At 35.6% G+C, this 15,532-nt stretch overlaps 2 protein-coding genes, 2 long non-coding RNA genes and 1 pseudogene across 6 annotated transcripts; 3 read left to right on the top strand and 2 right to left on the bottom strand.

The window, feature by feature from the left end:
* The first annotated feature begins 14 nt into the window (after window positions 1-14).
* LOC145968799 (uncharacterized) lies at window positions 15-1,485 on the top strand. The gene is made up of 2 exons (XR_014437861.1): window positions 15-402; window positions 751-1,485. It is a non-coding gene; the product is annotated as an uncharacterized LOC145968799 (long non-coding RNA).
* Window positions 923-1,795, bottom strand: LOC145968798 (uncharacterized). Of its 2 annotated transcripts, XM_083094596.1 has the most exons (3): window positions 1,487-1,795; window positions 1,200-1,377; window positions 923-1,131 (listed from the first exon to the last, which is right to left on the bottom strand). In XM_083094596.1, coding segments are annotated over exons 1-3 (426 nt in total). In that variant the 5' UTR covers window positions 1,734-1,795; the 3' UTR covers window positions 923-1,130. The 2 variants fall into 2 exon arrangements, with proteins under 2 accessions (XP_082950722.1, XP_082950721.1); XM_083094595.1 differs by lacking the exon at window positions 923-1,131 and having other exon boundaries at window positions 1,138-1,377; window positions 1,487-1,792.
* Window positions 1,796-3,213: 1,418 nt separating this feature from the next.
* Window positions 3,214-4,034, top strand: LOC145968794 (uncharacterized). The gene is made up of 3 exons (XM_083094594.1): window positions 3,214-3,663; window positions 3,773-3,950; window positions 4,019-4,034. Coding segments are annotated over exons 1-3 (426 nt in total). The 5' UTR covers window positions 3,214-3,416; the 3' UTR covers window positions 4,020-4,034.
* On the bottom strand, window positions 3,665-6,009 carry LOC145968795 (uncharacterized). Its single transcript, XR_014437860.1, has 2 exons — window positions 5,204-6,009; window positions 3,665-3,973 (listed from the first exon to the last, which is right to left on the bottom strand). It is a non-coding gene; the product is annotated as an uncharacterized LOC145968795 (long non-coding RNA).
* Window positions 6,010-10,286: 4,277 nt separating this feature from the next.
* LOC145968647 (uncharacterized) lies at window positions 10,287-12,555 on the top strand (annotated as a pseudogene). Its single transcript, XR_014437809.1, has 3 exons — window positions 10,287-10,504; window positions 11,206-11,268; window positions 11,498-12,555. The product of XR_014437809.1 is annotated as an uncharacterized LOC145968647 (transcript).
* Window positions 12,556-15,532: the final 2,977 nt, after the last annotated feature.

The following is a 15,532-nucleotide window of genomic DNA, read 5'->3' as shown; positions in this document are numbered from 1 at the left end:
TGATTTATAGAGGCCGTAACTGTTAACTTATGCCGGAACCGGTAAAGTTCAATATTGGAATTTCAATGCTTTTATTCATGCTGGAAGCACGGCCTACGTTTACGGCTTACGCACGGCTTATGTAAAATCCTTGTGCGTTGACCACGGTCTTACATACAGGTCTGGAAACTCAGGCCTTTTTTAGTGGTGGGGGAGGTCTCACTTAGTGTGTCCGTTTTTCTACTAGAAGTCGCAATACGAGCGAGAGAGACAGAGATAGACGGCAGTAGTCGTTCTCTGGCTGATGGCAGAGAACTAGACGTGAGCTCTTACGTCTGTCGTAGTCGTGGACGTAAAGTAAGACAGAGAAAAACCGTATGTCGTAAAGACCATTGTGAATGCGGAAAGTGCATCATGAACGAGGTAAGTAATATTAATATATAAATATACTGAAATACATATTTCTGAATATTTTATTTATAAATAAATATACTAAAATAAATTAAAAATAATACAGACAATATAAAAACAAAGATAATGATTTATTGTCTTCATTTTATTTTACTAAATAGTCGAAATAGTAACTATTTTTAGGTTAACCAGTATTTTCCTTTATTTTTTCAAAATATATTGCACATTGAGAAAAATATTTTAAAATCTAATAATATCTTTAAAAATATGATGTACATCATATTATGAATTAATTATGATTTATTTATTATCAATAAAATAAGTAAATTATTAACAAATTTTATATATTATTTTTTTCAGTATACATTTATATATAACAGCACTTTTTAATGAAAATGAAAAAGAAGGAATTTTTTATTTTGGTGATGTACTGGATAAACTTGTGTTTTCTATTGATACGTAAAAAAAGGCAAATCAGGTGGTTAAATAGGCGATGGCTTGTGAGTCCGATCAATGACAAGAGACTTCAATATGGAGATTATAACAATTTATTTCAAGAAATAAAAAACGATTCTGAATTATTTTATCGCTACACCAGAATGACGTTGGTACATTTTCAGCAATTATTACATATGATAAATCCATACTTGGTAAAACAAAGTTCTCGTGCTTTAATTCCAGAGTTACGACTTTTAATAACTTTAAGATATTTATTGAAGTACATATTTCATGCCTAAATATCTAGATAGTTAATATAAGTGTATTATAATTATTATATTTTTTTAGATATCTTGCGACAGGTGACCTACCATGTTTCATAGCTTTGGCATTTCGAATTGGGGAATCTACTGTAAGAGAAGTGGTAAAAGAAGTTAGCCGCAACACTTCCACTTTTACATTCAATTTCAGCTTTCCTTTTCTCTCTACTGTATTGGTCTCTTAAGGAGATGCATCTTTTTTGGCAATATGAAGGAGTGTACATGTCACCTAAACAGAAAGTATAAGATTAAAAAATTAATATATATATGTGTGTGTGTATTAACATTATTTTGTAATTATATGATTTATTATATAAATTTTCAAATTTATTTTTCACCATTAGTTTCAGTCATTATTTTGGATATTTCATCCCAAGCATTTTGCTTCATCAAACAATCCTTAAAACTGGTGTTATTCTTATCATATAAAAATGGACGTTCTCTATATAATTCAATGAGAAGCTCATCGCCACTCTTTTCGTTAATATCAATAGATGCAGATTCACAACCATTATCCCAGTCATCTGTACTGATTTCATCAGGCAATTCAGCAATAGTATTGCAGTAATTTAAATGATCAGACATTTTTTTATATTACTCTTAGTAGCGGTTGTCAAAAAGATAAATTTTCTGTTGAAGAAACAAATTAAAAATTAGATACAAATTTTAAAAAATAGAAAGAAAATTTGTTAAGAAAATTAATTAAGAAATTTTGTTAAGAAAATTTTTTCCATCAATATATTTTGAAATAGCAAAGAAAAATATTAATTAACCTAAAATAACAATTACTATTTTAACAATTACTTTTTCGATAAACGAAATGAAGACAAATCATTTTAAATAAAGTTATTTTTATTTTATTCTTTTTTAGTATATTTACTTATAAATAAAATATTCAGAAATATGTATTTCAATATATTTATATATTAATATTAGGCTGATGGCAGAGAACTAGACGTGAGCTCTTACGTCTGTCGTAGTCGTGGACGTAAAGTAAGACAGAGAAAAACCGTATGTCGTAAAAACCATTGTGAATGCGGAAAGTGCATCATGAACGAGGTAAGTAATATTAATATACAGGGTGTTAAAAAAGTATCGCATACGCTCAGTGCCATCCGATAGAGAAGGAGAATTTAAGAAAAAATGTCTAATACAATTTTTCGATCCCATGAATAATTTCGCCGCAATTAATTATTGTAATCAGTTAATCAGCGCGGAGCTACAAGAGGAAGCCAGGGGCGAGGCGCGCGAAGTCTGCGGCGCGACAGCTACCGCACTCATACCATGCTCTCGTACCGAGCGGAGGGAAAGTGCTTGCGATCTATTTATTTATTTTACTCACCTTCTTTTTGATAAGAGTAACAAAATAATTTACAGGAACAATCATCACGTAAAAATTTGCGTGATTATATCACGATACAGACTTTGTTAATTTAATGAAAGAATTTATTTTTAATAAGTAAGAAGGCAAGATAATTTAATTAATATTTTCAGTTAACATTTTAAAAAATGAGTTAAAGAGGATTAATTTTCGCTTCTTACTTATTAAAAATAAATTTTTTCATTAAATTAACAAAGTCTGTATCGTGATATATTAGAATCACGCGAATTTTTACGTGATGATTGTTCCTGTAAATTATTTTGTTACTCTTATCAAAAAGAAGGTGAGTAAAATAAATAAATAGATCGCAAGTACTTTCCCTCCGCTCGGTACGAGAGCATGGTATGAGCGCGGTAGCCATCGTGCCGCAGACTTCGCGCGCTTCGCCCCTGGCTTCCTCTTGTAGCTCCGCGCTGATTAACTGATTACAATAATTAATTGCGGCGAAATTATTCATGGGATCGAAAAATTGTATTAGACATTTTTTCTTAAATTCTCCTTCTCTATCGGATGGCACTGAGCGTATGCGATACTTTTTTAACACCCTGTATAAATATATTGAAATACATATTTCTGAATATTTTATTTATAAGTAAATATACTAAAAAAGAATAAAATAAAAATAACTTTATTTAAAATGATTTGTCTTCATTTCGTTTATCGAAAAAGTAATTGTCAAAATAGTAATTGTTATTTTAGGTTAATTAATATTTTTCTTTGCTATTTCAAAATACATTGATGGAAAAAATTTTCTTAACAAAATTTCTTAATTAATTTTCTTAACAAATTTTCTTTCTATTTTTTAAAATTTGTATCTAATTTTTAATTTGTTTCTTCAACAGAAAATTTATCTTTTTGACAACCGCTACTAAGAGTAATATAAAAAAATGTCTGATCATTTAAATTACTGCAATACTATTGCTGATTTGCCTGATGAAATCAGTACAGATGACTGGGATAATGGTTGTGAATCTGCATCTATTGATATTAACGAAAAGAGTGGCGATGAGCTTCTCATTGAATTATATAGAGAACGTCCATTTTTATATGATAAGAATAATACCAGTTTTAAGGATTGTTTGATGAAGCAAAATGCTTGGGATGAAATATCCAAAATAATGACTGAAACTAATGGTGAAAAATAAATTTGAAAATTTATATAATAAATCATATAATTACAAAATAATGTTAATACACACACACATATATATATTAATTTTTTAATCTTATACTTTCTGTTTAGGTGACATGTACACTCCTTCATATTGCCAAAAAAGATGCATCTCCTTAAGAGACCAATACAGTAGAGAGAAAAGGAAAGCTGAAATTGAATGTAAAAGTGGAAATGTTGCGGCTAACTTCTTTTACCACTTCTCTTACAGTAGATTCCCCAATTCGAAATGCCAAAGCTATGAAACATGGTTGGTCACCTGTCGCAAGATATCTAAAAAAATATAATAATTATAATACACTTATATTAACTATCTAGATATTTAGGCATATGCGTCTGCGAGGTGTGGATCAGCGACGGATCGTAGCAAATGCTGCTATCGTTGTGGCAAGGAGGGTCACATCGCTTCGGGTTGTACGGCGTCTCCTCACTGTATGCCGTGTGCGGACAAAGGTAAGCCTGCAAATCATAGAGCAGGCTCTAAGGTTTGTGCTCGCCCGTTCGTTCCTCCTAAGAAGAACACGGGCGATCGGGAGGATAACGCCAAGCAGAGGCGTCAGGCGCCGGGTAGACCGGATGGAGGGTCGACTCCCGGAAGTATGGCGTCGAAGGCGGTGAGTAGCCGAGGGGGAGCTCGAACTGCGTCTGTTGACGCTGATGAGCCCCCTTCTGCCTCGCAGGGCTCCACGGAGCCCATGTCGTCGTCCCCTTGATTGGAGTCTGTCTGTGACGTCTAGTGTGATTATGGGGGCTGCGGCCATGCTACTCCGGAGGGATCCGGAAGTGTTTGGTTCGGATACGCCCTCTGTATATAGTCTTGGGTTTTAGTCTTGTATGTCATCCTTATTGTAGTTTGGTCAAATCTTGTCGTAATTGTAATGTTGGCGCGCATATCTGTGCCCCATGGCAGTAGATACGCTCACGCGTGTAAATGTGCTCCCCCCCCCCCCACTCTGGGGGGTCTGTAGTTGTTGTCGTTATTTTCCGTTATTTTCCTTGTGGTTGTTCGTTTACGTTTGAGTGTGGGGAAGGTGTTTGTTTCGCCTTCCGTTTCCGGGGAGAAGCGTGTAGGAGTGAGGGCTCCTACTCGCATTGCACGTACCCCCGGGGACGAGGGGAGAATGGCTAATAGCTCGGTCGTTCTCCCTACAGACTCTTTGAGTCAGGGATGTCTGCAAGGGGGGCAACTCCCTTCGGGAAGGGTCCTCACGGACCAGGCTATAGGGTTGTCCACTGGATGTTATGCGCGAGCGGTTCCCGGTGGACGTAAATCCCTATTAATGGCCAGGGGCTATAGACAGGTTTTAGGGTCCGGTGCTGATATTTCGGGTCAGTACTGGGTGGTAAACCGGCCCAACCCACGTGGGTTGGGACGAACCGGGAGTCCCCCACGACGGCAATCAGACCTCCCTCGGGTCTGATTGCTAAGTGCGCAAAGCATTTCCTGTCTTAAAAAAAAAAAAAAAAGATATTTAGGCATGAAATATGTACTTCAATAAATACCTTAAAGTTATTAAAAGTCGTAACTCTGGAATTAAAGCACGAGAACTTTGTTTTACCAAGTATGGATTTATCATATGTAATAATTGCTGAAAATGTACCAACGTCATTCTGGTGTAGCGATAAAATAATTCAGAATCGTTTTTTATTTCTTGAAATAAATTGTTATAATCTCCATATTGAAGTCTCTTGTCATTGATCGGACTCACAAGCCATCGCCTATTTAACCACCTGATTTGCCTTTTTTTACGTATCAATAGAAAACACAAGTTTATCCAGTACATCACCAAAATAAAAAATTCCTTCTTTTTCATTTTCATTAAAAAGTGCTGTTATATATAAATGTATACTGAAAAAAATAATATATAAAATTTGTTAATAATTTACTTATTTTATTGATAATAAATAAATCATAATTAATTCATAATATGATGTACATCATATTTTTAAAGATATTATTAGATTTTAAAATATTTTTCTCAATGTGCAATATATTTTGAAAAAATAAAGGAAAATACTGGTTAACCTAAAAATAGTTACTATTTCGACTATTTAGTAAAATAAAATGAAGACAATAAATCATTATCTTTGTTTTTATATTGTCTGTATTATTTTTAATTTATTTTAGTATATTTATTTATAAATAAAATATTCAGAAATATGTATTTCAGTATATTTATATATTAATACTACTTATCTCGTTCATGATGCACTTTCCGCATTCACAATGGTCTTTACGACATACGGTTTTTCTCTGTCTTACTTTACGTCCACGACTACAACAGACGTAAGAGCTCACGTCTAGTTCTCTGCCATCAGCCAAACGCTTGATAATAAATAGTGCCAACCATATATTTAGAGGTTAGATCACATACTGTATTACATTCAACAAAAGTTAAGTTGGCTGCACTGAAATTTAATCTTCCTCACTTCTATTCTACTTTCGATGGAAACAGTATGTTAAATTCGAAGCAGAATCGGATTGAAGACTTCGGTGGAAACTAGATCAGTGACTATGTTTCTACCGGAGAGTTCGAATCGAGTCAGAGTCGGGTCAGAGTCAAGTTGGGGTGAACTTTTTATGGTGGAAACACCAATAAACCCTACCCTACTCTACCCAATAAAATTTTAAAGTAGGATCCAAATGAAGTTCGGTGGAAACGGGAAGAGTCGAGTTAGTTGTAGTGTTGCCAACAGGAGAAATTTGCGCTGTACATACACATCGTGTTGTGTTATACGTTATGGTTATACGAATACTTTGATACTGCGAAATTAACATTATCGCTCTCGGATCCATGATGTTTTGTTATGACAGTTAAGATAACCTTAATATCAAGATACTGTTGTAACTGATTTTTTATTTTGTACAGTTGGTAACGTTTAACCTTGCCGCAACTCTGAGGGCCGCTTCGACCAAACATAGGGCCTGAGCAGAATGGCTGCCTTATAATTTTAAGACTATGTTTTATGCCTTAGGTCTTTGTCTTAGGTAACGCACAATACTGTGTGTTATGTCTCGAGTCTTATGTATACGCGAACGTTTGTAAGAAATAAACGTTCGCGTATACATAAGACTCGAGACATAACACACAGTATTGTGCGTTACCTAAGACAAAGACTTAAGGCATAAAACATAGTCTTAAAATTATAAGGCAGCCATTCTGCTCAGGCCCTTAATCGTTGATTAAAGGGTTGCCAACATGACAAAATAATTCAGTGTGACCAATTGTATTTCTAACAATATACAAAGAGAACCTCCGGGAACTTAACCGGGCAACTTCGACTTTTTTAATTTTTTTTTTTTTTAATAGTTTGTTGGTCGTTTGTCGGTGATTGTTGGCCTAATATCAACGTTTGTTGGTTTATATTTTTTTTGAAACAAAAAAATAAAAATCAGCGTGAAGTTAGCCGGCGAAATCTCATTTTCGTTTAAAAAGCGGTTCAATCGATGCGGAATCGTTTGGAGATGATTGTTGACCTAATTATAACGTTTGTTGGTTCATTATTTGCTTAAAAAACGAAAAATAAACTTTTACGTTAAGGCCGAATCTACAATAGGAATAAGCCTTAAGGAATTGATCAATCACAGTTGAATGTGAAATAGTAATCGAATATGATTGGTTAATTTCTTACGACAAGCATGGAGCTGACACACACACACACACACACACACGGGGGGGGGGGTGCAAGGGGGGCCTTCGGCCCCCCCTCCCGCACCCACCCCGTCCCCCTCGCTTCGCGTGAAAAGTTGCAAAGTGGAACCTCGCTTCGCGTGGAAAGTTGCAAAGTGAAATCTCGCTTCGCGTGGAAAGTTGCACCCTCCTGTACCCACCCCGCCGGTAGGGGTGCCTACGGTAGGGTGCAACTTCCCATGCGAAGCGAGGTTCCATTTTGCAACTTTTCACGCGAAGCGAGGGGGACGGGGCGGGTGCGGGAGGGGGGCCGAAGGCCCTCCTTGCACCCCCCCGTGTGTGTGTGTGTCAGCTCCATGCTTGTCGTAAGAAACTAACCAATCATATTCGATTACTATTTCACATTCAACTGTGATTGATCAATTCCTTAAGGCTTATTCCTATTGTAGATTCGGCCTTAATGTAAAAGTTTATTTTTCGTTTTTTAAGCAAATAATGAACCAACAAACGTTATAATTAGGCCAACAATCATCTCCAAACGATTCCGCATCGATTGAACCGCTTTTTAAACGAAAATGAGATTTCGCCGGCTAACTTCACGCTGATTTTTGTTTCTTTATTTTACAAAAAAAATATAAACCAACAAACGCTGTAATTAGGCCAACAATCACCGACAAACAACCAACAAACGATTAAAAAAAAAAAAAAATTAAAAAAGTCGAAGTTGCCCGGCTAAGTTCCCGGAAGTGGCGGTCCTGCCGTCGTTGGGGCGGGGGATCGACCCGTCTCTTTGGCTGAGGTGTCGTCCCTCTTGGATCGGCGACTTGTGGACTTGAGGGGAGATATCGCCTCTATAGGTTTGGCCACCTTGCGGTCGCCTCCTGAGGAGGGCGCTGGGGCTTCTCTTTTGAGAGGGGCCTCTCAGTCTGAGTCCCTTCCATCGGGTGCGGAGGTTCGCGCTGTTGGGCGCGAGGCGGTCCCTGAGTCTGGGGGCTCCGCCGCCCCCGCCTCTGCGGGGGTTTTGGCGGATGCCCCGGGATCGGGGGCGGTGTCGGGTACGGTCGTCACGGGCGGTTCCCGGAGAAGGCGCAGGCCTAAAGAGGCACGTAGGAGGGCTGCTGCCCAGAATAGGCGTGTTTTGGTGGTTCCTGCCCCCTCGACGTCGGTGGTGTCGCTGACCATCGACAAGAAAAAGGGTGGAGAGAATAGGACTTATGCCTCGGTTCTGGCCGAGGCTAGGTCCAAAGTTAGTTTGTCCGGGTTAGGCATCGAACAGCTGCATATGCGCCGGGGTGCTACTGGTAGCCTATTGCTGTCGGTATCCGGTAGGCAGGCGGACGGGAGGGCCAATGCATTGGCTGATTCCCTTGCGCGGACCTTCTCAGCGATGAAGGAGGTTCGAGTGGGTCGTCCTATGCGTAAAGGTGAGGTGAGAATTCGAGGACTACTGAGTTTCTTCTCGCAGGAAGAAATTCTTTCAGCAATGGTGTCCGTTGGAGGATGCAGGCTGGAAGACCTCCGTGCAGGTCCCATTAGGTTTCCTGCGGGATCGAGTGTGGGAACAATGTGGCTCCGTTGCCCCGATCATGTGGCGCGGGGTCTCGTTCGGGTTGGTGAGCTGAGAGTGGGTTGGGTGGCCCTTTCGGTCATTCCGTTGGGTCGCCGCCCCCTTCAGTGTTTCCACTGTCAGGCCTTCGGCCATGCGTCTGCGAGGTGTGGATCAGTGACGGATCGTAGCAAATGCTGCTATCGTTGTGGCAAGGAGGGTCACAACGCTTCGGGTTGCACGGCGTCTCCTCACTGTATGCCGTGTGCCGACAAAGGTAAGCCAGCGAATCATAGAGCAGGCTCTAAGGTTTGTGCTCGCCCATTCGTTCCTCCCAAGAAGAACACGGGCGATCGGGAGGATAACGCCAAGCAGAGGCGTCAGGCGCCGGGTAGACCGGATGGAGGGTCGACTCCCGGAAGTATGGCGGTGAGTAGCCGAGGGGGAGCTCGAGGTGCGTCTGTTGACGCTGATGAGCCCCCTCCTGCCTCGCAGGGCTCCACGGAGCCCATGTCGTCGTCCCCTTGATTGGAGTCTGTCTGTGACGTTTAGTGTGGTTATGGGGGCTGCGGCCATGCTACTCCGGAGGGATCCGGAAGTGTTTGGTTTGGATACGCCCTCTGTATATAGTCTTGGGTTTTTTAGTCTTGTATGTTATCCTTATTGTAGTTTGGTCAAATCTTGTCGTAATTGTAATGTTGGCGCGCATATCTGTGCCCCATGGCAGTAGATACGCTCACGCGTGTAAATGTGCTCCCCCCCCCCACTCTGGGGGGTCTGTAGTTGTTGTCGTTATTTCCTTGTGGTTGTTGCGTTTACGTTTGAGTGTGGGGAAGGTGTTTGTTCGCCTTCCGTTTCCGGGGAGAAGCGAGTAGGAGTGAGGGCTCCTACTCGCATTGCACGTACCCCCCGGGGACGAGGGGAGAATGGCTAATAGCTCGGTCGTTCTCCCTACAGACTCTTTGAGTCAGGGATGTCTGCAAAGGGGGCAACTCCCTTCGGGAAGGGTCCTCACGGACCAGGCTATAGGGTTGTCCACTGGATGTTATGCGCGAGCGGTTCCCGGTGGACGTAAATCCCTATTAATGGCCAGGGGCTATAGACAGGTTTTAGGGTCCGGTGCTGACATTTCGGGTCAGTACTGGGTGGTAAACCGGCCCAACCCACGTGGGTTGGGGTAAACCGGGAGTCCCCCACGACGGCAATCAGACCTCCCTCGGGTCTGATTGCTAAGTGCGCAAAGCATTTCCTGTCTTAAAAAAAAAAAAGAAAAAAAAAGTTCCCGGAAGTACAAAGAGAAGCCAATATAATTGTAGAAATACAGTATATCGACAGAAATACAATTGGTCACACTGAATTATTTTGTCATGTTGGCAACCTTTTAATCAACGATTGAGTTAATCGGAGTTTGGTCGAAGCGGCCCTAATGTGGGTGTTTACGACAACTAATCGGATTTCTGATCGGACTGAGCAGTGGTACTCATCGATAGACTTCCTAAATTTCCCTAGACTAATCCGGATCAATGATGTGTCTCTGGAGTAATCGAATTAGATTAACAGTCATCGAAAGAAATTGCGGTCGAGTTTATCGAAAAAATTGAAAAACATCATAAGAAAATATAGAAGGTACTTTATTATTCTTTTAATTAATATATCTTTATTTATCAAATATGTATTAATAAACAAATGTATTTTACTGGAATAAGATGTTTTCTATAAAATAAGAATAACTCTTAACCTCACTTTATTTTAATTATTAATATAAGATAATTAAAAGAATATATTTTATAAATAAGTAAGGAATTTATAAATAACGGAAAAAAGCGAAAGATTAATAAATCAACAGAAAATAAAGAGCAAAGACAAAATGTTCGTCTAAGGTGGTTTACTTTCTGTATTTAAGTTTTGATTGAAATTTATTATATTATCAGTGTCAGTTTTAACTTTAATATACAGAATTTTTATTGCGGTTTCTACTTTCATTTTCTAGACCATTTATATTAATAACTCACGTTGTCTACTTGATTACTGGACTTTATAATGTGTATCTTTCTATGTAGAAAAATCTTTCTTTATTAAATGTATTAAACTATTACACTGTTTTATCGTATAATTGTTATCGTGCAAACTAACTTCATCACACTGGATGATGGTTTAGATATAAACTGAAATGTATGTTTTCTAAATTTATATATATAAATTTATATATATATATATATATATATATATATTTTTTTTTAATCATAATAAATTATTGAAACGGACATCTTGTCACAACTCTTTTTGCTCTTCATTTTCTACTGTTTAATAAATAATCTGAATTCTAGGAAAGTCTAAAAGTATAATGGATCCACAAAATGAAGAGAATGATATTGAACAAACTCAATTTGGTATATATACATATATTATACAATTATTTTTAAATTATTAATGTATATAATAATTGATGATTTGATAAGGTTGGGACTATGTATATTTTTTATAAATTACTTATATATATTATTTATATTCTTTGCAACATTATATTGCAACATTAACAAAATTATTAAAATAGTCTAATAATGTTATATATACATATATGACATTATTAGACTATTTTAATCATTTTGTTCTTTACAGAAAACTACAGATATCAATGGAATAATCAAACTACAAAACTTTTAATAGAAGAAGTTAGAAATCATATAAAATTATTAAATAATAAAAATTATATGCAAAAAAGAGTATGGAAAAGTATAGCAAATAAGTTCAATGAAAGAGGATATAACGTAACCGAGGAACAATGTTGTGTCAAGTGGAAGAATTTGAAGCGAAAATATATATGTACGAGATCTTAATAATCAAACTGGTGGAGCTACACAAACATGGGAATATTTTAACATAATTGATGATTTTATCAACATGAAACCTGAAGTAGCAGCTTTATCAATTGCTTCCAGTACACATGGATTTAGAATAAGACAATCAACTCCTACAGAACAAATTGAGGAATCTACGGACGAAAATAATTCTGCAGTAGTCAATACTTCTTCTGATATAGGACGTCATATTAGGAAACGCCGACAAAGTGATGAACCTAAGTGGGTCAAAGCACTTTGCAAACAAAGAGAAGCTCATCATGAAGAAAATATGAAAATAAAAAAAAAGTTTTTGACATTATTTGAAAAATATGTGCAAAAAGATAATGCACAGTAAGAAAGTAAAAGCATCTATTATTTACGTCTGTTAGTAAAAACGTCTATTAGTAAAAAGAAGAACCATTTTTAATTTTTATAATGATATAACTGTGATTTTTATAATGATATAACTGTGATAGGAAAGCAGATTATTAATTATTGTTATTTCTATTTTCCATTTGTGGAATTTCAAACGGTTCGTCGTCAATATCAATACAAATATTATGTAAGATACAACATGCAAGTACAACTAATGGTATCATTTCTGTGTTATACATATATACATATTTTAGTTTTCGGAATCGTCCTTTTAATATTCCAAACGCTGTTTCAATTATAATGCGAGTTTTTGATAATTTTGTATTATAATTAAGTTGCACATTATTTAAATGGCCATTATCACGGTAGGGAGTGAGCATATAATGTAATAATGGGTATGCTGAGTCAGCTAATAAATGACCATGTTGTGGAAAATATCTTTCTACGTCATGATCTATCATATTTTTAATGTCACTTAATCGCCAAACTCGGGCATCATGAACACTGCCACAAATTCCCACAAAAACATCAATAAATTGCATTTTATTATTACAAATACCTTGAAGTAATATGGAATAAAATCCTTTTCTATTTATATAACTAATTGGATATTCAGTAGGAGCACTAATAGGAATGTGGCAGCCATCAATGACGCCTACCACACCTGGAAAATCACTAATGGCAGCAAATTCTTCTTGTATAATTAATATTTCGCGGACTTCTGGCCATTTAATATAATTTTGCACATGTCGCTGTAATGTGTAAGCCACATTAAAAACACATCTCCATATAGTGTCTTTGGAAACTCCAAATCGATCTGCAACGGATCTAAAGAAGAAAATAATTTTTTAAACAAAAAAACTTAAAAATAATATGACAAAATAAATAACATAAAAAAATTGCAAAATTGCAAAATTTGAAAAGTTGCAAAATTTTTTAACTATACTAACCTATACACTTCTTGATTGCCAAAAATCCATAAGGCATTGGCTAATTGCTTAGCTGGTGGTAATTTAGGAGAATCATTATTTTCCAATAATTCAAATCCAAAAGATTGTATCAACAGTTCAAAAGTATTTCTTTGAATACGAAAATGTGATTTGAAATCTAAAATAAAGTAATAATATTATTATAAATGTTGCAAAATTATATACAATTATATATTATTATAAATGTATGCAGAAAATAAATAATACATAGATAAAATTTAGCTTTATTTTTACCTGTTAAAGAATAATGAAGAACAATATTTTCAAAGAAATTATTAATTTTGAGATGTGGTTCTCTTAGGTGCACTATTTCCCAATCATCTTCATAATCATCTTGATCATTATTAAAAAAAACATCCCATAATAAAAATATATCCATTTTGTATTCTCTGCGAATATACAGATTATTTTCATCATAGTAATATAAATAATTACAGATTACAAATATTTATATTTACACATCTTTAATTTATATAGAACTCATATTAAATGTATTGTATACATATAATTAGAAACTATCATCAGGAGAAATCATTTATTTTTATATTACTATTTTCATGCCAAAAAAAAAAGAAAAGTAAGTAATATTGTAACACGAATAAAAACTTCACATATTACATATTTAATTGATAAACTTTCAAAAATTAATAATTACAAGATGAATAAGAAATTCATGGTAAAATTTAATTGTTATTGCTACGTACATACATTTTGTTATTTGCAGTATTATTTTGCAAATTAATATTGTTTATTATATTAATAATTAAAATAAAGTGAGGTTAAGAGTTATTCTTATTTAAATATAGAAAACATCTTATTCCAGTAAAATACATTTGTTTATTCCCAGACAGCACAGGACATCCTATGGATATTCATTTTATATCCATTTTACGTCCACACGTCCATGGACATGAAATGAACATCCATCGTACATTCGATTTGAGACATCCGTTAATGGCCAATATTTGGACGTCCATAAGATGTCCGATCTTGGACATCAAAGTTTCGCGCAAGCACGCAAGGATGTGTTAGTTCGTTCGTTTACCGCTACGCGACGTGCGATGCGCTATCTTTCTCGTATTTAAGTTTTAGTTATGAGAATTATATAAAGTTTGCAAAAGGTAACAAATAATATTAAAAATATACTGTTCAATTTAATTTCTGATCTAAATCACGAGTTTCAGATATTAAATTGATTTTATAAGTTGGACAAGTAAATGTCCGGCGAATAATTTAATATAAAATAATGAAACAAATTTAATATAAAATAATGAAAAATTTAATATAATAAATTTAAATTTTTTCATTAAAATATTTTGTAAAAATTATTTATACCTATTTTTAAAATATTTTTTTAATGTTCAAAACAAGTCCAATTTTAGTCCGTTTGGTCTTTAAAATGGACATTTTTGGGATGTCCAAAATAGTAACACTGGATATCCATAAAACATCCTAAAGATATTTTAGGCTCTAATCTGGATATTTTAAATACGTATGAAACGTCCAATTTGTTTATTTTTAATATGTTTTTAAGATGTCATTGTGCTGTCTGGGTTAATACATATTTGATAAATAAAGATATATTAATTAAAAGAATAATAAAGTACCTTCTATATTTTCTTATGATGTTTTTCACAATTTTTTCGATAAACTCGACCGCAATTTCTTTCGATGACTGTTAATCTAATTCGATTACTCCAGAGACACATCATTGATCCGGATTAGTCTAGGGAAATTTAGGAAGTCTATCGATGAGTACCACTGCTCAGTCCGATCAGAAATCCGATTAGTTGTCGTAAACACCCTGTAACTTTGATCAACTCTGATCCGGTGGAAACAGGCAAGCCAACTTGACTCTGACCCTACTCTGACCCAACCATAGACTAAAGCCGACGGCACACGGTACGATTTTTCGTACTGGATTTGATAAGATTTAGTAAAATACTAAAAATTCACCAATCAGAATGCAGCATTTCTAATATTTTACTAAATCTTATCAAATCCAGTACGAAAAATTGTACCGTGTGCCGTAGGCTTTATATAATAGACTGAGCGCTCTTACGGGCGAGCTGATGACAAGATTCGTATTAAGTTAGCCGGAAATTTTTCAGCCAACCAAAAATCTCCTTATGGAATCGTTTGTATTTCGTATGAAGATGTTTGAAGTGTGATTAAAAACGTTTGTGAGTAATTAGAATAATTATAAAAAATTAATCATTTTTACAGTATGTAGTTAGCCAACATAACTAAATATTAAAAATTCTCCTTATGAATCGTTTGTATTTCGTATGAAGAGTTTTGAAGTATAATTAAAAAGGTTTGTGAGTCATTCGTTTAATTTTAATTAAATTTTTTTATATTGTGAAGTTAGCCGGAAGCTATATAAAATGGACGCCGTCCTGTGATTGGTCGATTTGCTTATGGTAAATACTAAAATTTTCTCATGTGTA

The sequence above is a fragment of the Camponotus vicinus genome, unplaced genomic scaffold (genome assembly GCF_025532165.1).
Source record: "Camponotus vicinus isolate PSW18456_S1 unplaced genomic scaffold, iyCamVici1.0 SCAF_3, whole genome shotgun sequence".
NCBI lineage: Eukaryota > Metazoa > Arthropoda > Insecta > Hymenoptera > Formicidae > Camponotus > Camponotus vicinus.
Note: the sequence above shows the minus strand (reverse complement) of the source record. Positions and strands in the feature narration are given on the sequence as shown.

What these genes read in the sequence shown, in the direction of transcription:
- LOC145968794 (XM_083094594.1), top strand. Translation starts at nt 3,417, where the DNA reads ATGTCTGATCATTTAAATTACTGCAATACTATTGCTGATTTGCCTGAT. An exon ending in AATAATGACTGAAACTAATG is followed by an intron (nt 3,664 to 3,772) that starts GTGAAAAATAAA and finishes CTTTCTGTTTAG; the next exon opens with GTGACATGTACACTCCTTCA.
- LOC145968798 (XM_083094595.1), bottom strand. Translation starts at nt 1,733, where the DNA reads ATGTCTGATCATTTAAATTACTGCAATACTATTGCTGAATTGCCTGAT. An exon ending in AATAATGACTGAAACTAATG is followed by an intron (nt 1,378 to 1,486) that starts GTGAAAAATAAA and finishes CTTTCTGTTTAG; the next exon opens with GTGACATGTACACTCCTTCA.